This window comes from Prunus mume, linkage group LG2, assembly GCF_029339155.1.
Source record: "Prunus mume cultivar Tortuosa linkage group LG2, ASM2933915v1, whole genome shotgun sequence".
Lineage (NCBI taxonomy): Eukaryota > Viridiplantae > Streptophyta > Magnoliopsida > Rosales > Rosaceae > Prunus > Prunus mume.
In genome coordinates, this window is record NC_142699.1 from 14,425,118 (window position 1) to 14,444,121 (window position 19,004).

The following is a 19,004-nucleotide window of genomic DNA, read 5'->3' on the forward strand; positions in this document are numbered from 1 at the left end:
AATGTCAAATTACCACATCAGCTATCAAATTTAAATTTGATGTTTGGTATTTGACATCTCCATTAGAGATGCTCTTAGATCATCACTTGTTTTTTTATTTTTTTATTTTTTTAAAAGGAAAAAAAAAAAGGGCCCTGGTTTGGAAAAATCAAGTTGAATTAATTAAGAAAAAAGTCCCCAATATATTTGAAGAAACATAAAGTCGGTTTGCATAAATTTTAAATAAAAAATAAGTTAAGTCGGTTGTGGATATGGACACGGCCTTAAAACTTACGCGGACTTTTTCGGTCAAGTAAGATTTGGGCTTTCAAATGACGCACATCACCACCGACCCAAAGAAAATGGGCTTAAATTAGAAAGTCAGTCCCGCCAGACTTGCTAAAAATATCCCTGTCGTCTTTGTCTGTTGCTCTGTTACTGTTTGTCTCGCTCGCCTTCCTCACTGACTCACTCTCTCTCTTGCTGTTTCTCTCTATTCGGATATGGTGTCTCTAATCTCCCCGCCACCATCAACTTCCTATCTTTTCCGCCACAAGTCCTCGTTCTACGGCACCGTTTTACCTGAAAGGTAATTTCTAAATATTAGAGCATCTTTACATTTAAAATATTGCTAATAAAAATACAACGAAAACTTTGAAAAATCTTCTTCTTCCCCAATTCTCCAAAATTAAATGCGGCATTTTATGCAACCAGCAGAAACTTTCTTATGCTTTCATTTTACTGCGCTAGTATATGAAAATAGGAAACTCTTTGAGATCACTCCACTCTCTTTCTCGCGCCTTTCTTCAACTTGTTCCTGTTCATAATTCCCATGGTTTATTCGTATAGGTGTGGCCAGGTCTCGCAAAATTTGAATAATATCAGATACTACGCAATAAGCTGCCGACTTAGTACCAGAGCCAAAGAATCTCCTGCTCAAAAACCCAATACTTTAATCAAGGAACCTCACAAGTACTTTGATCAGGTCATCATCACAGTTCGCTCAGGAGATGGCGGACATGGCGCAGTCCTCAACATGCCAAACCAGAGAGCTAGTAAGCCTCAAGGAAAACACGAGAAGGAGAAGCTGAGGAGAAAAAGCTTGTTTAAACGGGATTTTGGTGGGTCCCTTATTCTTCCTGTGGGTGGCCATGGAGGTGATGTTGTGATCTATGCCGATGAGGGTAAAGATTCGTTACTGGAATTTCACACGAAAAATAGGTACAATGCAAAACGCGGAGGGAATGTGGCTGCAATGGGTGTTTTGACTGCACAATTGCATGATGGACTTTCTGCCCCGACTTTGCGTATTCCAGTGCCTCCAGGTTTGTGCATTGTTTTGCAGTGAATGTAAAGAATTGGGATTTTCATGAGAGATTTTCTGTTTGAATAGTTTCATATTATCACTTTGTTTATCTTCCATGAACCTTATCTCTGTTTCCGCCTACCTTAGGTACGGTAGTGAAGCGTAAACGAGGGACATTGTTGGCTGATTTAGCACGGCCAGGTGATGAAGTCCTTGTAGCAAGGGGTGGACAAGGAGGGGTGAGCCAACATGCCTTAAACGGAGTGAAAACTTCAGGAAGAAAAAAAAAAACAGTTGTTTGTTTATTTTTCTTCAGAGACTCAGAACTTTTGGCAATTGGGAAGATAGTCCCAATCTACATTAGATTATTCTTTATTCAGTAAACTGTTGTGTAAATAGTATTTTCAATTTGCCTTTTACATTTACATTTTTCTTGGATTTTGTGGCAGATTAGCTTGGTAGAAATGCCAGAGCATAGCAGGAAAAAGTTGATGGCTTTGACCACAAATGTGATGAGAGATGATAGTGATAAGGTAATGTGGTAGTGAATATATCTCGACTGAGACATGATAGTGTTTTGATATGCATTATATGGTAAATATCTCCATTGAGACATGTGCACACTCAAATTTATTGAAAATTTCAGGCAAATGTGATGTTTATACATTAAGCTGCTCAAGTATTACTCGTACAAATTTATAAATAAACCCAATCATAGACATGTATTTATAAAAAAATCCAAGCACTATTTAAACATAGAAACACACCCAAAATCAACCCCAAAGTTACTTTTTGGGTGTGTTTATAAATGGGTTTTGAGTGTGTGTAATGATGGATTTTGGGTGTGTTTATATGTTTAAATAGTGCTTGGGTTTTTTTTATAATTTCAACCCCTATTTTGGGTGTTTTTTTATCATTGCCTTTCTTGACTAACATCTTACCTCTCTATCTCTCATTCATAGAAAAATATAACTTATCCAATAACCAGACTATTTTAGTCATATGTGTGTTTCTTATTTTAAAACAGTTTGTAAGCCATTATCAGATGATTGCAGGTTTTAGCTGTTGGTCAACCAGGAGAGGAGGTTAGTCTGGAGTTGATTCTGCGAGTTGTTGCTGATGTTGGTTTGGTTGTAAGTATTGTTTTCCTGTTCTCTCCCTGGGGTTCCTTTTTATTTTGAAGTTCTGCTCTTAGAAGTTCAATGATCACATTGTGATGTGTTAATGAAACTGTTGGTAACTGACTCTTGGTACCTAGATTTCCAAAAAATAGACAATACATCACCAGTTGTTTGTACAATGAAATGGAATAATAAATCTTTTGATCAAGTTAATTTGGAATAGAATCGAAGAGGAAAACCGTTCTAACTCCATTAAAAATTTTAATTGAGTAAATGTAAATACGTATTCCTTGTTAAGTTTTTCTTTTTTGTTATAGATTATATTTGGCCTTTCATGGGTGGAGAATAAAGAAATTATAGAGCAAGGCTACTTAGTAAAGGTATTAGTACGGTCTTTAGATTGCTAATATGTGCCTGCCTTTGTTGTAGGGCCTTCCAAATGCTGGAAAATCAACCCTTTTGTCAGCCACTACACTTGCAAGACCTGATATTGCGGATTATCCTTTCACAACCTTAATGCCGAACCTTGGACGCCTTGATGGTGACCCAAGTTTAGGGCCACAGATGTATTCTTCTGAAGCAACGTTGGCAGATTTGCCTGGTCTTATCGAAGGGGCACATCTTGGGAAGGTAATGTTTTTCTATCTTGTTTACTCACTTATGCTAAAGCTCCAATTGTCTTAATTCAAACTCTGGTCATCCTTTAGGGTCTTGGTCGCAATTTTTTGAGGCATCTGAGGAGGACCCGGCTATTGGTCCATGTTGTTGATGCTGCAGCCGAGAATCCTGTAAATGACTACAGAACCGTCAAAGAAGTATGTGTCCCGTTATTCATGTGCTGTATTTTTTATTGATAAGTTAGTGTCTAATTACTGATATCTAACTGTCATTCTAGTTGCTTCTTGTTAAATGTCATTATTGTGCCGTTACCCTATGAATGATGATTCTTTAATGGTAGTTAGTTTTTTCCCTTGTGATTACTGGTTAGCCTCTGTTGTTTTGATGTGGAGAAGATTTGAATTAGTGGGAGTGTTTACCACGTGCTTGACTTTTCCTTCTTTTTTCCCCTTCCTCCGCATATCAGTATTTAACCTGATGCTAACTACCGGCCTCATATTTGCAGGAATTGCGAATGTATAATCCTGATTACCTTGAACGACCATACATTGTGGTGTTGAATAAAATTGACCTTCCCGAGGTTTGTGTCATTTGTTTTTTTATCTTTTCTACAGTGGAAAATGCATCCTGGTTCCAATCTCTGTTCTCTGCTGGTCACTAATATCTTGTTGAGAGTGAAATAACGTCATCTCCTAAATCTCATGTTTGATTGAAATGTATCTCCGCATTTCAGGCAAAAGACATCATCTTTCTTGGCTTCCATCTTTGACGGAAGAAATAATGAAACTTGGTGTTGATAGGCCATCTTCTGAGATATTCTCAGAAACCACGAGCAACTTGGGAGCCATAAGATTTTCTCCAGACTTCATTGTCTTCAATCTTGTGATCATGGATTCTCATCTTGTCCATTGACATAGCTTTTCCAATATACCCATTCACAGATCCTCCGTTCTTCATTTGAAGAGTTTCAAAGTCTCTTCTTATGGCTTGAAGCTGTGCTGATCCTCTGAAGGTCTTTACCTCTAAATATTTGTTGTGCCGCTGTCAGGAATGGTCAGTACTGGGAAATTTTCCAGCTCCAATCTCCAAGGCTGGCTGCACAAAGTTCTTGACTTCTCCTAAATCTCAAAAATGTATCAAGGCAAGACAGATAAAGATAATGAAACTTGGTGTTGATAGGCCATCTTCTGAGCCAGAAACGAGCAGTACAGGTGCAGTCCAACAGCTGTCCTCTGAAGGTGGGAATGCAGATGGGAGTTCTCCAAGAGTTCTTACTAAAGACAAGAAGGATAAAGATATTGAGGACTATCCACGACCCCTCGCCATTGTAGGAGTCAGTGTTTTGTAAGTTCTATCCCTAAAACTTTATCTTCTGTTTTTCGAGCGCTATCTTTTTCTCCACCGGTGTTATTTGTCATTGGTATTTGACAGCCTCCTATATTTTTCCCTGTGCGCATGAAAAATGCTCATTTGCTAATGTTTTGAAACTAAAGAAAAGGACTTCCCATTCTCATTGAAGAAAAAAAAGTGAAAGCTATTTAGTTGGGATTTTTTTTTTTAATGACGGCATATTATCAATGATTTTATTAGTAACTTCCATTTTTTTTTTGGGGGGTAAAGAATTAGTAACTTCCATTGGGAGGTAAAATAAAGTTAACATGATTGTTTGCTATGTTATCCTTATCCACATAGTAGCCGATATCCTCATTCAGGTTTCTCTACACCCTTCTAAACGGATCCCCATCCTTTTGGGTTTCAGTCAAAGCCTTGAGGGAGAGAAGAATTTGTTTTTTATGAATCTCCTACATATAAAATATTTATAGAATTTTTGGGTTCCACAATAAAAACTATTTAAGTTTTCAAGTTTTACGAAACAAATTCCTGGATTTTTTTTTTAAATTCTTCATGGGTAATTGTTTCTGTGACCGAAAACATAAGTAGAGAACTATTTTGCACAATGTTGAATATGCATGCCTCACACAGCATTTCAGTTGGAACTACATTTTAGCGTTCTTGTTTATTTTTCTTACAGATTATTTACTACAAATGTACATTCCTCACTATACTCCTCCTTAGTTCTATATATGAAGTAACAAGAGCAGCACCTTAAATAAAAGTTTCAACTATGTTGGTTTTTGCAGGAAAGGCATCAGAGTCGACGAGATGTTGAAGGAGATAAGGGCCGGTCTGAGAAAGTGCCGAGGTGCAAATTAAACATTGGATTTGAGTGCGAGAACATGACGTTTTCGGTGTGAAACAGAAACACCTACAAAATTATCATGCATGAGGTTTTCTGGATTAGACAGGTTAGAACAATTTTGATTTGTAACTTGTACATATGCCAAATATGTATAGATAAATTCTAGCTGCAGCATATACCATAACGAAATCACGAATGAAATTTTCTTCAGCTTTCTTTTAATTCATGAATGAGATTCTAGTATATTAAGTGAAATTTTATTCTTAACAAGAACCTTTTGGTAGGTGTATACTATATATAGAATGATGGATTCATAACATTCTTTTGTCTGTTTCTGTGTTTTAGCATGTCAGGGTTCGTTGGTACGGTTCGTACCAAGAATCCTAGGATTTTATTTTTGGTCACAATTACGATGATTAATATTTTTTTTTTTTCCTGCCGTTGTGATTTTAGCATCCGAAAAAGATCGGATAACTACAAGAGAGCATGTGTGTGCAACAGTGCAATGATTTATTTACTGCAAATATAACGACAAGAGCAGGAGCAGTGGGAAATGGGAATCAGTCCGGAAGATTCATTCCGATCTGTGGGCGTGAACTTCTATCCTTTTCGGAAAACTCGTAAGAGTGGCGGGTCCTACATGGATCCAAATTCTTATGATCCATCCATTGAATCAATCAATTGTGACACTGCGTACGTGGGATTTGGTAAAAGACCATGTCTCAATTCGTCTCCCTGTGCTGCTAAACGCTACCCTGGGTTTGGGAAATAACGTAGGTTCTTATCTCCAACCGTTTCAACACCGCCTCCGATAGTAAATGAGCCATTATCTGGATCCCCCTCCCTCTCTGTCTCTACTTCCTTAGCCCTTCATCCAACCAAACATTTTCCTTTCGAATTTTTTCAAAAAAAAATAAAAAAAATAAAAACTCAGAAAAACAGGAGACTTTTTATCCTTTTTATATATAAAAAAGTAAAATATATGAAATAGCAAAACTGGAATTTTGCTCCTGCCCGATTGCCACCTGAGCTAGTAAGCAAACAAAGAGGTAGGCCAAGTGTTGTATAAGAGGGTTAAACAGTGAGGCTGGCCATGGACACGACATGTCCTGTTCGCCATGCCAAGTATTCAACCAAAAGCCACGTTACAGGTTATGTCTCATAACTCCTTCCTTCCTTCCTTGTCGTATAAATACCGCCACCCTTTTCACTTATGGCTTATCACACGCACCAAAAGCAAAAACAGAAGAAAAAGAAGAAGAAAAGAGAGAGAGAGAGAGAGAGAGAGAGAGAGAGAGAGAGAGAGAGAGAGAGAGAAAGAGCTCGGAAACACAAACACAATCCCTTCCTCTTTAAATCCCAGAGTTGTGTGTCATTGTCAATCAACCACAATGTTGAAGTCAGAGATGAGCAGCGTTAAGCTTGGGGAAAGAAAGCAAGTGAAGAGGCCTGCACAGGCCAGTTCAAGAAAGGGGTGCATGAGAGGGAAAGGAGGCCCTGAGAATGCCATGTGCACTTACAAAGGTGTGAGGCAGAGGACTTGGGGGAAATGGGTGGCTGAAATCCGTGAGCCCAACCGTGGTGCTCGTCTCTGGCTTGGCACTTTTGACACCTCCCATGAAGCTGCTTTGGCTTATGATGCTGCTGCTCGCAAACTCTACGGTTCCGAGGCCAAGCTCAATTTGCCTGATCAATTAGTCCCTCACTGTCACCATCACCATCAAATCCCTTCCTCTGCCAACACCCACATGCTTCCACAGACGCCAAACCCATCTGCCCAACTAACCCTTCTGCATCAGAATCCATCAGGTACTTCCAGTGCCGGTTTATCAAACGATTATGCTGCTCCTCTCAACAATGTTGCAGTTCCAGTACTTCGCGATCATTATCCGAATGTGAAAGCTCATCAGCCCCATGGTACTTACCCTGAGCCTAAGCCAGAGGCCGAGCACAGCAAGATGAAAGTGGAGGAGAATATGAGTGGCAATGAAGGAATGGATTCTGGAATTTTCTGGGGCAACGTAAGCGGAAACTTTCCGATGTTCGATGACTCGATATGGGCGGAGGCAGCCATGTCCCTTGATTTTCCGGTGATAGAAGATCATGGCATTTTTTCCAGCAACTCCGTCGACGGAAGTGGCTGGGAACCATTGCAGCCATCTCCATGGTGCGTGTAAATGTGAAGCTACAGAGCTAAAGACGGTGTCCTAGGAAATGAAGTTGCACAAATTAGAACCTCAGTACTTGTATGTACATCCATACTATATATATATATATATATATATATATGTACGTAGTGTAAGAGGTAGGGGTATATATATAAATATATATAGCACAAATATAAATATATATATATATATATATATATATATATAGGGAGAGAGAGAGAGAGAGTTGTATCTAAAGGGCCGCGATGTCGCATGGGTTTTTCTGTGCTTGTCGTTGTCATTGTAGTGTGCTGGTATATCATAAATCAATATGGTTTTTATCTTCTTTTCTCGTCTTTTTTTTATTTTGAAAAAAAAAATTAATATTTTAGGGGTTGTATGTATCTGCAGGTATAAATGATCACTCGAGGTTGCGCCTTGCAAGCCCTATTGTCCTTGTGTATGATATGATTATGAACAAATACAAATATACAAGTATAGAGGTATCGTGATATATTATGTGAATGAATTCTCTTTCGATATCTTCTTGTTTGAATGAGACTTGTGCCAGCCTTGGCATGACGTTGGAGCTAACAGAGCTCCTCCTCACCTAAGTTTAGCATTGGATATATTCGTCGTCTTATTGGAATTCCAAGTTTCCTTTCCTAGTTTGCTTCCAACTTTTAATTCCAAAGTCTCCTAATCTTTCATTATTAGGATTTATTTCCCTTGCCACAACGGTGGTTGTCCTCTCCTCTTGAAGCTTTGAGTTTGAACTTATCCATATCACAGCTGAGCTGAGACACAAGTCACATTAATTCATCTCTCTCTCTCTCTCTCTCTCTCTCTCTCTCTCTCTGTGTTTCAAATCGGGGCCTGCTTTGAAACAAGGCATCAATCACCAAAGACTCAAAACTTTTCTGCACTTATTGCAATTGGGGAGTTGATGGATGAGCCGTAATTTTATCCTTTACCCTACTTTGAAGGAAGTGGTGTCAGACAACATAAAACACAACAGAGCAGCTAATTGCTTCATCTTTGGAATTGCATGAGAATGACAACTGCAAACTTTGCAAGATTTCATTCATTCTATAATGATAACATGAAACCTCTTTTACATATCAAATAACATCATATTGCGGCTAGGAGCTGCTCTTCCAGAGATTTCCAGTATCTGTTTTTCAACCATAGAGAATCAGCTTCTACTGCATACCCATCTTGATTCCGATGCCAACTAAAAAATGCATGACTTCTGTTTTTTATGTCGAAAATCCCATGACCAAAGCTAGCTTCCCGGAAAGCTGAGTAACTTGGCTGCGGTTCTGTCATTCTGCAGACAAAAGAAAAACCAGTACGTTTTTCAGAAACTTTTTATTAATAAGAAAAAAGACTGCTCCCTCCAAATTAGCAGCATTCATACTTACTCAGTAACCAATCCTTCTAGATTTCCTCCATCTCCAATGGTTATGTAAACCGGCGCTGATTCGTCACTTATAGGGCTGCACAGTCCATTCACAATGTTGTATGCAATATTTGATACCCGCTCCTGCAATGCGAACATATTTGATTTTAGAGTTACACTATTGAGAAATCCAAATTTTTTTTTTTTCAGTCATTTGAAAGCACTGCGTGCCATTGTAATAAGGAGAATCTGCACTTACGGATCTTTCATAGGCATGAACATGACCAGCAAAGATAATGTCTACTTTGTACTTGACAAACCATTGCTCGTACATCACTCTCATGGATTCTCCTTCCATATAGTGATGTGCATAACTATTATATAGTGGAGAATGCATAAGAACAATAAGCCATGGTGTCTCTGTTCTGTTCACTTTTGGCAGCTCCTTTTCAAGCCACTCGTATTGAGGAGTATATTTCCCTGAAAATTAAAGTACAATTTATACTCACAAACAAAAACATGACATAGAAGTGAGAAGCAAGCATTCTTATACCATATGCGGAGTAAGAGGACAAGACTATGATATATGCCGAAGCTCTCTTGATGGAGTACCAGAGAGGAGATGTACTATGTGAGGCTTCGTATGGAACAAAATACCGGTTTGTGTAGGGTTTGAAGGGTTTGCTTTCACCCTGCAATAACATTGCAATTACACATTTTCTTTCAAATTATAAGTTCAAGAACCAAATAAGAAAAAGAAACATACAAGTTCAGGAACAAAATCGATTTCGTGGTTTCCTGCAGTCCATATCCAGGGTTGATAAGCAGCATTTCTCTCTGTGAACCTCCCCCATGTATCCCACCTGTTATTGTCATGAAACGGATAATCATCTGCATAAGAGAGGTCCCCAACAAACAATACCGTCTGCCCTTTTGTTGGGTTCAATTCATAATGGGTAAGTGTTCGATTTGAATCGTGAGTTTGACCAAGATCTCCTGCTCAAAATGCACACCAGAGTGAGAACAAGATAGAAAACACAAGCATAACAGCTTTGTATAAAATTGTGTTTATCTGGTATCAGTACAATGGTACATTATATATCAAAGCGTACAGCCTGCAGGGAGAGCAACCTTTCAACTAAAAATGGAACTAATAAGAAAACTTAGATGGATGAAATTTGAAATACCTATGAGGCCAAAAGTATAAGCAACATCAGGACCAACGCCAGGAGGGGTTGTGAACCAAAACCGCCTCGTGGTATTACCAATCCCAACTTCATAGTAGTATTTGGTGCCAAACTGCAGCGGCGATTCAATTTAAACTCTCTACCTTCAATCCAATTCAAAAACTAAAGAATGATATGGGGGAAGGGGGACTAGTGCCTAGTGGCAGGTACTTTACTTACCTCCAAATTGCGAATGGTGCAGTGATGAATGTAACCAGAAGTGTAATTGAAGTAGTGGTATGTGAGAATAGTGCCTTGAGCTTGGTTTTTGAGGTTGGTATTATTTTCTGCCCAGTAAAGCACTGTACTTGAACCAGGTTCATCTGGAGTGACCCAAGAGACAATCACACCCCTCCCCTCATGATCTCCTTGTGTTATATGAACCTTGAACAAATCATAACACTTAGAAATCAGAAAATCAAATCATGCAATCTTGAACAATTCGTAAGAGTTTTTGAATCAGTATTTAAAAGAATGGTTTATAGAAACACCTGCTGAGGGGCATTATATCCGGGAGGCACTTGGAACACATCACTGTCTAAAGGCATATCAAGGGACAAGTCATCATTTCTAACATAACTACTTGTTATCCCACCCTCACAGACCTCCAGGACAACCAGTAACATACCCACAAGCCCAGCACTGTTCAATCTCCCTGTTACCTTCCTCATTGTTCCAGCTACAAAATTAAAAACTATTGCCCATTTTTCGTTACAATCTGATCTTTTTATTTTATACAATTACCAGCAGTCCTGTCCTGCTCAATTGCAAGTTGCAACCGGCTGTAATCAGAAACACTGTAACTCAAGTCAGGAAGAGGAGGAGGAGTGAGTGTACGGATTGCAGATGATTGACTGGTGTTGTGGACACGTAGGCCAGAGTGGCCAACCGTCAGTCAAAAGCACAAGTGCCTGCCATTTGTACTTCCAATCAGAAAATTCTTTGTCAACACAACATTACATAATGATTCATGGCATATTCACTTGTTGGAATCGAATATGCACCTCCTCTCTGGACTCTTATGATTGCTGTTTGCGAGTTTGTTGGTTTCCATCAAATGGGCCGTGGCTAACGACTTCACATAAGTTTTTAGCCATAGGCTAAGGCAACTCATGATTTTGGGCTGCCATTTGCATATCCAAATCACATGAAATTTCTATCACCAAAAATCTCGAGTTTTTGGGCATATGGTATCAAACTTTATAATAAAATCTTGGGTTCTTAAGGGAAATGTCCATGTAATGCAACTATTATATTGTAGACATAAATTTATTTATTTTTTATGTAAGCGATAATCTACTTTATACTAAACTAAAATACGAGGAGGGGGATTCGAACTCAGAGTGGAAATCACATCTGCAACAACTTGGCTAAATCCATATCTACAATTAAACCTTTTTTTTTTACTTCCAACAAAAATTCCAATTTAAAATATGTTACCATGTAAGATAATATTTATCCTAATAATATACACCTGAATTGCAATCTATGCCATATACACTTCAAGATTTTTTGAACGAATGTTACGCTTGTTTCCTAATTTACAGTCCATAATTTATAGTCTATCAATAATTATGGTTCTTTTTAACATTGAATGGAATTTATTTTCTCAATTTTAGAGATTATGTTTCCTTCAAAAAGAACAATGATTTACCTACCTTGATACTAAAGAAAGAATAATAATAATAATAATATCTTGTATATATTCACAAAAGGATAGGTATCCTACCCAAAAAAAAGATAGATAAATTATAATATCCTATAAATTTGTATTAGGTATATTATCTATTATTCCATAATATATAGAATGCGCACATAACAGGGTAAACTCATTATGGGTAAACCGGATTTTAAGCGTAATTAGGTAGATAAGATGATTGATTCACTACTAAAAAAACTCACACTAGCTACAATATTGTAGGTAAGAAAAAACCTAGTGTAAAGTGAAAAAAAAAAAAAAAAATTTACTATAAAATCTTTATCTTCCATGAATATTGATGAAAATTGTGTTGAAAGAAATTTATTCGTCATTTATAAATTTCCCCCAATATAATCTCTTCACACACTCAGACTCGGTGATTAGGGGAATTGGGTTGGTTCCTTCCTATGCACTTTGGTTTTTCATCATTCTCAAGTTTGGGGAATTGAGGAGAGTAGTGTGTAAATGTTATGTAATGTGCCATATGGAGGACACAATCTAATCTAGTCTTTGTCCATTTCGCTTGAACAAGTGCTTAGGCGGCACTGCAGTGAGACTAGTTCCTGCATCTCCCTCCCCTTTCGTCGCCTTTTAGGTTGTGTACACAATAGCAACATTGTAACCTCCTCCAACAACCTGCCTTATTATGCAACACTTTGCTCAATCTCCCAACTCGGAGATATTTTTAATTTAAAATTTTTCAGTGCCGCTCCCGACAAACACTTAAAAACAGCACAAAATTACTGTAAGAAGGGCCAATTCATGAAGGTAGGTCAAAGTCTTCTTTTGCAATGACAGCCGCGAGCTTATTTAAATTGGTTCCCGCACGTAGTTAGCTTGAATAAATCTCCTAGCCAGCTCCTTTTGCAAATAGCATAGTCTCAATGGAGCAACCAAAATCAGCTGCAGGTGATCCATATGACAAGTCCTTCATTCAGCCCTCCATGGAAAAATTTGAAGATTTTGACCAAGTCTTCGAGAAGGTAATTCACAATCTTGATCCAAAGCCAAACTAGCTAGCAAGAGCAACATATGATATGAGTAGAGTTTTATTTTCTCTAACTAACTGATATATCAACATGTAGGAAGAGAGCCTATCCACTAGTTTGGTAAGCAATGGACGTGTGGACTTCCATGGAAAAGTTGCAGACAAGAAAAAAACTGGAGGATGGAAGGCCTCTCCATTTATCATAGGTAATTACGTACTCTGATAACATTGCAAATTTATGTTCATTAATTGTATGTATGTATCATATCTTTATGTTGCCTGATTAATGGAATGCATGCAGTGAATGAGGTAGCTGAGAGGCTGGCATTTTTTGCCGTTGCGGTGAACATGGTGGCTTACTTGGTGTTTGAAATGCGGCAATCGCTACCACGTGCAGCCACCCATGTCACAGATTGGATTGGAGCTGCCTATGTTCTCACACTTGTTGGAGCCTTTTTAGCTGATGCTTACTTGGGCCGCTTCAAAACCATCATCATTTTCTCATGTGTCTACGCCGTGGTATGCATAATGCATTGTCATTTGTAACACCACTTTGATTTTGGATCATTGGGCCCACAAGCCTTCTTGGATATCTAAAGTGGACTGCTTGTTATCTAGACAAAGCCCATATGAATGATGTTGCTTGTTTTTTATGACTTTGCTTTGCATACGTATTATTACATACAGGGAATGGTCTTGTTGACACTATCCGCCTCCATAGACAGCCTACGTCCACCGCCATGCACGACCCGGCCATGCAACAAGGCAACCGACGGCCAAACTGCCTTCCTCTACGGCGCACTCGGCCTCATAGCTCTCGGAACCGGTGGCATCAAGCCGTGCGTCTCATCCTTCGGAGCTGATCAATTCGACGAGGCTGATTCAAGAGAAGTCCAAACCAAATACGCCTTCTTTAACTGGTTCTTCTTTGCCATAAACATAGGTGCGCTGTTGGGAATTACGGTGTTGGTTTACATACAAGATAACAAAGGGTGGACTTGGGGATTTGGAATTCCAACGATGGCCATGATCTGCTCCATTGCCATCTTAGCCGCTGGTGTTCCATATTATCGTTATCAAAAGCCCATGGGCAGCCCTTTCACTAGGTTTATTCAGGTGGCTGTGGCCTCAGCGAGGAACCATTTTAATGGGGTTGAGGTGGTTCGTGAAGCTGATCTGTATGAGGTTAAGACCAACCAGTCTGATATCTTGGGTGCCCGAAAGCTACCTCACTCTACACAATATAGGTAAGTCTATATATAATTATATCTGCCTCGTTTATATAGCAATATGCATATTATATGAAGTTCTTTGTTTTGTCCAAAGCTTGAAATAAAGGTGTTTTTTTGGTGAAGGTTTTTGGACAAAGCAGCGGTGGTGACAGACCCAGAGGGCAGCCCAAAGAGTCGTTGGATGCTATGCACAGTGACCCAAGTAGAAGAATTCAAATGCTTCATAAGAGTCCTCCCCGTATGGACATCAACCATAGCCCTCTCCATCTCATTCTCTCAACTCTCCACCTTCTTCGTCAGCCAAGCCAACAAAACCAACCGCCACCTCGGCCCCAACTTTGAAATCCCCGCAGGTTCCGTCCCCGTATTCGCCGCAATCAACGCCCTCATCCTCGTCCCCATCTACGAAAAATGGATGGTTCCGACCATCCGGAGACGCACGGGCCACCCACGTGGCCTCACATCGCTACAAAGAATTGGGGTCGGGCTCTTTGTCTCAATCTTTGCCCTGGGCTCAGCTGCCTTGGTTGAGAAGAAACGCCGAGACCACTTAAACCCGTTGAGCAAGATGAGTGTGTTTTGGTTGCTTCCTCAGTTCTTTCTCATCGGCACCGCTGAGGTTTTTACGTACGTGGGACAGTTGGAGTTTTTCTACGATGAAGCCACGGATGGTACGAGAAGCATAAGCAGTGCAATGTTTTTGAGTGAGATTGGGATCGGGAGTTGGTTAAGCACTGCGCTTGTTAAGATCATAGACAGTGCGACTGGTGGAGAAGAACAAGGGTGGTTGAGGCACGACTTGAACATGAGCAAGCTTGATTACTTTTATTGGATATTGACAGCCATCAATGGGGTTAATTTCTTCGTGTATTTGTGGGTGGCTCGGCGTTATAACGGTAGGCATGGTCCAAGCACCAGTGTGAGAGATGGGGACGAAAATTGATGTGTCAATTAGTGAAACCTTTAATTAATTTCATGAATTAATACAATTCCAAAGTGTGCGCATTTGTTCATTAATTATTTTTATCATGCCTTTTTCAATATAGAGATTCATTTGAGTTGAACTTTCACTTGTTTTTGTGGATGGCGAAAATATACTTTGAAGACTAAATTAAAGTAGTACAGGATGGTCAGGGGGGAAAAATGGAAAGAACGGATGCCATTCACACATATCATTAAAAGGAAAAGCATCTTACAATCATAAAAGAAATGCATGCTCTCCAGAGAAAAGGTGATTTTGTTACTATTATGGAGCCTTTTACTTAACACTTTAATGATGTAATGTTGGGATCTAATAATTATACATTTAAATCTTCAGACAATCTTAGGGACATCAAATTTGTGCACCAAATTTAAGTCCCAAATAATGTGACTCGTGCTATATAATTAATCAATTCCAACTTGGATTATAATTTAGTTAATTTATTTTAGGAAAAAAATATAAAAACCTAATTAATCAAAAGCCCTGCAGCTAACCCTAAACAATTAAACTTGCCGTCATACCACCATAAGCGAGGCTTGTTCTTACTAAATTAAATTGTAATTTAATCGGTTTCAGTGGAGACTCTTTCTTTCAAACCCTCTTGGTGTAGGATCCGATGCACACACATAAGATTCTACATTGATGATGATGCACAACATATACACAAAGCTAACGGAGTCAAAACTGAAATATATAAATAGCTAATTTAGCCTTCTCTTTCATTCAATCGGTTAATGTGGTTGAACTCATCAGACTTCTCTTCTCATCATTCATTTCCCCTAACCTCAATCAGCTTCATGGAGTCAAAATTGAGCCAGGTCTTTCGTTTCAAAAGTCTCAAAATCAAATCCTTGTTTCCAAGAGGATGATGATGATAAAAGTCTCAAATTCTGATGCTTGTTTCCAAGATGATGATGATCAGAGCCAACAATGGTACAACTTACGATAAGTTTAATTATTTAGAGATGGAATTAGTTTTACTAAATATTTATGACGTAGCATGTGCCCTATGATTTGAGACTCAAATTTGGTGTCCCTATCATTATTCTTAAAACTTACCAGTAATTTTGTCACCACACTGGTAACATGATAGAATCATAAACAATAATTAGATCACCTACCTACCCCTCACCAATATCGGATTTTTCTTCTTGTGATTATATATAGACGTGAGGCGTTGGGTCAATTAGTGCTATGTTTCCTTGCTTGGATCGTAATTAAGTGCATGAATTAGCGAGTCTTGACAATGTAAGAAAGACAATGTAGGCAATAATGTTTCGTAAATCAAACCATAAATTAACATATAAAGCATATGGGATTTGAGGCTCTGAGGCCCACATAGTTGATAGCAGACAATGATCATCATGATATCCACCCCTATGAGATCTCTCTCTCTCTCTCTCTTTGATTTTTCCTCCCTCCCCTACTAAGAAAGCGATTGAGTAAAAGTGAAAAAATTAAAGAAAAACGAAAAAAGGAACACCTTCATACACACACAAAGCTTTCTGATATATATAACTGAAAAAGCAGTACTTTTTTCTTCTTCTTCTTCTGATCTTGAAGGCCAAGGGGCCAAGGCTGTCGTCAAAAGTTAGGAAATAGGGATCTCAAACATTTTCGGTTGATGGAGGGATGAGTGGCTGAGTGAGGGACGTCTTGGCTTGGCTTTTCCTGTTGTTTGCGTGCTCCTGAGTGGACAGAATTCCAGCCCTGCTGTTTGCTTGAGCTATTTGACCAAACTTTCTTTCTTCGCTTTTACCCCACAGCACTAGGTACAGTCCCACTATGATCAGCACCGCCCCAATTATCCTGTCAAATATACATCGCCTTTGTTATTATTGATTACTACATGTAAATATACATATTAATTCCACGACAACAGAGATGAGGCCAAAATGTCATATGTCTTGAAATTTTCTTTATACTTATGATCAAGTATGTATGTATGTATGTATGTATGAGCTATATAATCAAGTACCCGCCCAAGTAGAATTCTTCGCCTAAAGCGACGGAGGCCATTATAGCGACAACAAGGGTCTGAACAGGTTGATATACAGCAACAAAGACAGGGCCCCCTCTGTCTATGCACCATATCTGTACAGCGAATGCGATCCCTGAAGCAACCACTCCCTGCATTTTTCATCATATTTCATAATTAATTCATTTAACCACAAAATATTAATTAATCAAAACAAAGAAAGAAAAAAAGAAGAAAGAAAGAAAGAAAGAAAGAAAGAAAGAGTTTCATATTTCACTTTCAATACCCACCACCACCACCCTGCATTATTGCATTTGCAATGCATACTTGAGTATTAGCCAGCCAGCCTAGACACTTGTTCGCATATGAACAAGTATTGCCCCCTCCTTTTATTTCTGCTGACTTTGACACACTAAAACTTTGGCAAGCCTTTTGTTCACTAACCAGGAAACTATTGCCTAAATCTCGAGCCAAAGAATAACACTTGTTCCTAATAATTTGACCCACTCTCATTTTTTTACTGGCTCCCACCTCAGCAGAACTGGGGCATGCTCGTCATTTTAAGAAATAATTCATGTGTCACACTTTTATTTTTAATCTAATAAGTTACTTACCGCGTATACGATGCTGAAGACTTCTCCTCCGTTGTGAAAGATCCAAGCCTGACCGTCTCTCTCAAAAATGGCAGCGATTACGATGAACTGTATGAGACCAAAGAAGAGGGTGTAGGAGGTCACAGAGAGCCGAGCAGGGTACTTCTTCAGAACCGGGGCTTGGAAGACGAGCCAGCCGGACCACGACAGGCAATGCCCGATCAGGTACAGGCAACCCAGAGTCCAGCTCTTGCCATTTGCATCACCAAGTGTTGACATTATTGCTGATGAAGATGATGAGGATGATGATGATGATGATGATACTATGGAGGTAGCATTGCCCATCAATCTCATCATCTGCAGTGGGGGAGTTGGGCTGTATATGGTGGGACCCTTGTACAGAGTAATTACGGAGGCTCCGGCCACGCAGAAAATCGTTCCGATCACCTTTGCGATACCGTCTTTTCGGTTTATCCTCACGTGCTCAATCCTGCAATGTGTAATTATATAGGGACATACTTACTAGTTAATCTTAAGAACGTATTAAGAATTGAAACATTAATTAACTTGTATTGTTCATACATGCAAGAGGGAAATTGAGTTAAAGCTTACCTGAGTACGGCTGCCATGAGGAAGGTGATGGCTGGGACGGAGTTTTGGATGGCAGAAGCAAAGGTTGGAGATGTGTTGTCCAACCCCAGCAAGTAGAATCCTTGGTTTGCTGTTATTCTGTGGGGAAAAAGATATATAATTAGTTTGAAATATACAAGTCTTGGAATTTTCATCAAATTAATGTGCAACTCTTTTTTTCAGTCATACCCAATAAGCGCCAGGAGGAAGAACTGAACGAGAAAGTTTAGTGTAATTGCAGGCCTGTCCTTCCTGATATTAATAATAAGAAGTACAACATGTTAATTCATATGAACTATTGCTAGAGAAGAATTAATTAATGGTGGGTACGTAGGTTATGAGTAGTGAGGATATATATACGTACTTCTCTAGAAAATAGGCAAAGGGAAGGAGCATAAGCAGAGCGATGATGTTCCTGTAAACAGGGAAGACAAGCTTGCTAATGCCCATGTTGAGGGCAGCTCTAGAGACAACATGGAAACCAGCATAGCCAAACTGCAAGGCCAGCATGGCCCCATGCAGTTGGAGTCTCTCAGGCACCGAACAACACATTCTCTTCGCAGAGGCTGAACCTACTGCATCAGCCATTGAAATACGATCTCACCTAAGCTAGCTGATCAAGCTAGCAAATCAGTGAAAGCTGGTGTTGTAACAAAGTAAGAGAAGTAATTAAGAAGAAGAGAAGTGGTGGAGAGTTAGGGATGAAGTTAGAGATATAAATATAGAGAGGGAAGGGAGGTCAACAGAGTCAAGACTCAAGAGAGAGTGCTCGAGAGTGAGAGGAAAGGGAAGTGGGGGTCCCAGGAGGGCCCTAAAAAGACGTTATGTCAACTGTTGTTAAGCTTAAAATGTTTTTGGTTGTCTCCCACATCACATAACATAATATTCTGCTCTCTCTCTCTC

At 39.2% G+C, this 19,004-nt stretch overlaps 4 protein-coding genes and 1 pseudogene across 5 annotated transcripts; 3 read left to right on the forward strand and 2 right to left on the reverse strand.

Annotated features, from left to right (window-relative positions):
* Positions 1–381: 381 nt before the first annotated feature.
* On the forward strand, positions 382–5,439 carry LOC103321313 (putative GTP-binding protein OBGC2). 2 transcript variants are annotated; one of them, XM_089045327.1, is made up of 11 exons: positions 382–568; positions 829–1,304; positions 1,433–1,524; positions 1,735–1,818; positions 2,341–2,418; positions 2,836–3,036; positions 3,114–3,221; positions 3,530–3,608; positions 3,758–3,824; positions 4,204–4,368; positions 5,166–5,439. In XM_089045327.1, exons 1-11 carry the CDS (start codon positions 483–485, stop codon positions 5,236–5,238), a joined length of 1,509 nt encoding a protein of 502 aa, XP_088901453.1. In that variant the 5' UTR covers positions 382–482; the 3' UTR covers positions 5,239–5,439. The 2 variants fall into 2 exon arrangements, with proteins under 2 accessions (XP_088901453.1, XP_088901451.1); XM_089045325.1 differs by lacking the exons at positions 3,758–3,824; positions 4,204–4,368; positions 5,166–5,439 and having other exon boundaries at positions 1,433–1,617; positions 3,530–3,729.
* An 849-nt stretch (positions 5,440–6,288) lies between these two features.
* On the forward strand, positions 6,289–7,547 carry LOC103321312 (uncharacterized). The gene is made up of 2 exons (XM_089045328.1): positions 6,289–6,502; positions 6,543–7,547. The coding sequence occupies exons 1-2, from the start codon at positions 6,438–6,440 to the stop codon at positions 7,399–7,401; spliced, it is 924 nt and encodes a 307-aa protein (XP_088901454.1). The 5' UTR covers positions 6,289–6,437; the 3' UTR covers positions 7,402–7,547.
* Positions 7,548–8,422: 875 nt separating this feature from the next.
* Positions 8,423–10,940, reverse strand: LOC103321311 (purple acid phosphatase 2-like). Its single transcript, XM_016791785.2, has 8 exons — positions 10,491–10,940; positions 10,180–10,383; positions 9,961–10,072; positions 9,540–9,769; positions 9,327–9,465; positions 9,033–9,253; positions 8,796–8,917; positions 8,423–8,701 (listed from the first exon to the last, which is right to left on the reverse strand). Exons 1-8 carry the CDS (start codon positions 10,668–10,670, stop codon positions 8,503–8,505), a joined length of 1,407 nt encoding a protein of 468 aa, XP_016647271.2. The 5' UTR covers positions 10,671–10,940; the 3' UTR covers positions 8,423–8,502.
* A 1,837-nt stretch (positions 10,941–12,777) lies between these two features.
* On the forward strand, positions 12,778–14,873 carry LOC103321396 (protein NRT1/ PTR FAMILY 8.2-like; annotated as a pseudogene).
* Positions 14,874–16,175: 1,302 nt separating this feature from the next.
* On the reverse strand, positions 16,176–18,790 carry WAT1 (Walls Are Thin 1). Its single transcript, XM_008223110.2, has 6 exons — positions 18,466–18,790; positions 18,291–18,353; positions 18,084–18,200; positions 17,493–17,961; positions 16,879–17,030; positions 16,176–16,709 (listed from the first exon to the last, which is right to left on the reverse strand). Exons 1-6 carry the CDS (start codon positions 18,687–18,689, stop codon positions 16,508–16,510), a joined length of 1,227 nt encoding a protein of 408 aa, XP_008221332.1. The 5' UTR covers positions 18,690–18,790; the 3' UTR covers positions 16,176–16,507.
* Between the last annotated feature and the right edge of the window lie 214 nt (positions 18,791–19,004).

Excerpts from the sequence above, each read along its gene's own strand:
- WAT1 (XM_008223110.2), bottom strand. The coding sequence starts at position 18,689 with ATGGCTGATGCAGTAGGTTCAGCCTCTGCGAAGAGAATGTGTTGTTCG. Across the intron at positions 18,201-18,290 it reads TTCCTCCTGGCGCTTATTGG|AATAACAGCAAACCAAGGAT; the intron begins GTATGACTGAAA and ends TTTTCCCCACAG. Across the intron at positions 16,710-16,878 it reads GAAGAATTCTACTTGGGCGG|GATAATTGGGGCGGTGCTGA; the intron begins GTACTTGATTAT and ends TATATTTGACAG.
- LOC103321311 (XM_016791785.2), bottom strand. The coding sequence starts at position 10,670 with ATGAGGAAGGTAACAGGGAGATTGAACAGTGCTGGGCTTGTGGGTATG. Across the intron at positions 9,466-9,539 it reads TCGATTTTGTTCCTGAACTT|GGTGAAAGCAAACCCTTCAA; the intron begins GTATGTTTCTTT and ends ATGTTATTGCAG. Across the intron at positions 8,918-9,032 it reads TTCATGCCTATGAAAGATCC|GAGCGGGTATCAAATATTGC; the intron begins GTAAGTGCAGAT and ends TTCGCATTGCAG.
- LOC103321313 (XM_089045327.1), top strand. The coding sequence starts at position 483 with ATGGTGTCTCTAATCTCCCCGCCACCATCAACTTCCTATCTTTTCCGC. Across the intron at positions 1,305-1,432 it reads GCGTATTCCAGTGCCTCCAG|GTACGGTAGTGAAGCGTAAA; the intron begins GTTTGTGCATTG and ends CGCCTACCTTAG. Across the intron at positions 1,819-2,340 it reads TGAGAGATGATAGTGATAAG|GTTTTAGCTGTTGGTCAACC; the intron begins GTAATGTGGTAG and ends AGATGATTGCAG.
- LOC103321312 (XM_089045328.1), top strand. The coding sequence starts at position 6,438 with ATGGCTTATCACACGCACCAAAAGCAAAAACAGAAGAAAAAGAAGAAG. Across the intron at positions 6,503-6,542 it reads AAGAAAAGAGAGAGAGAGAG|AGAGCTCGGAAACACAAACA; the intron begins AGAGAGAGAGAG and ends AGAGAGAGAGAA.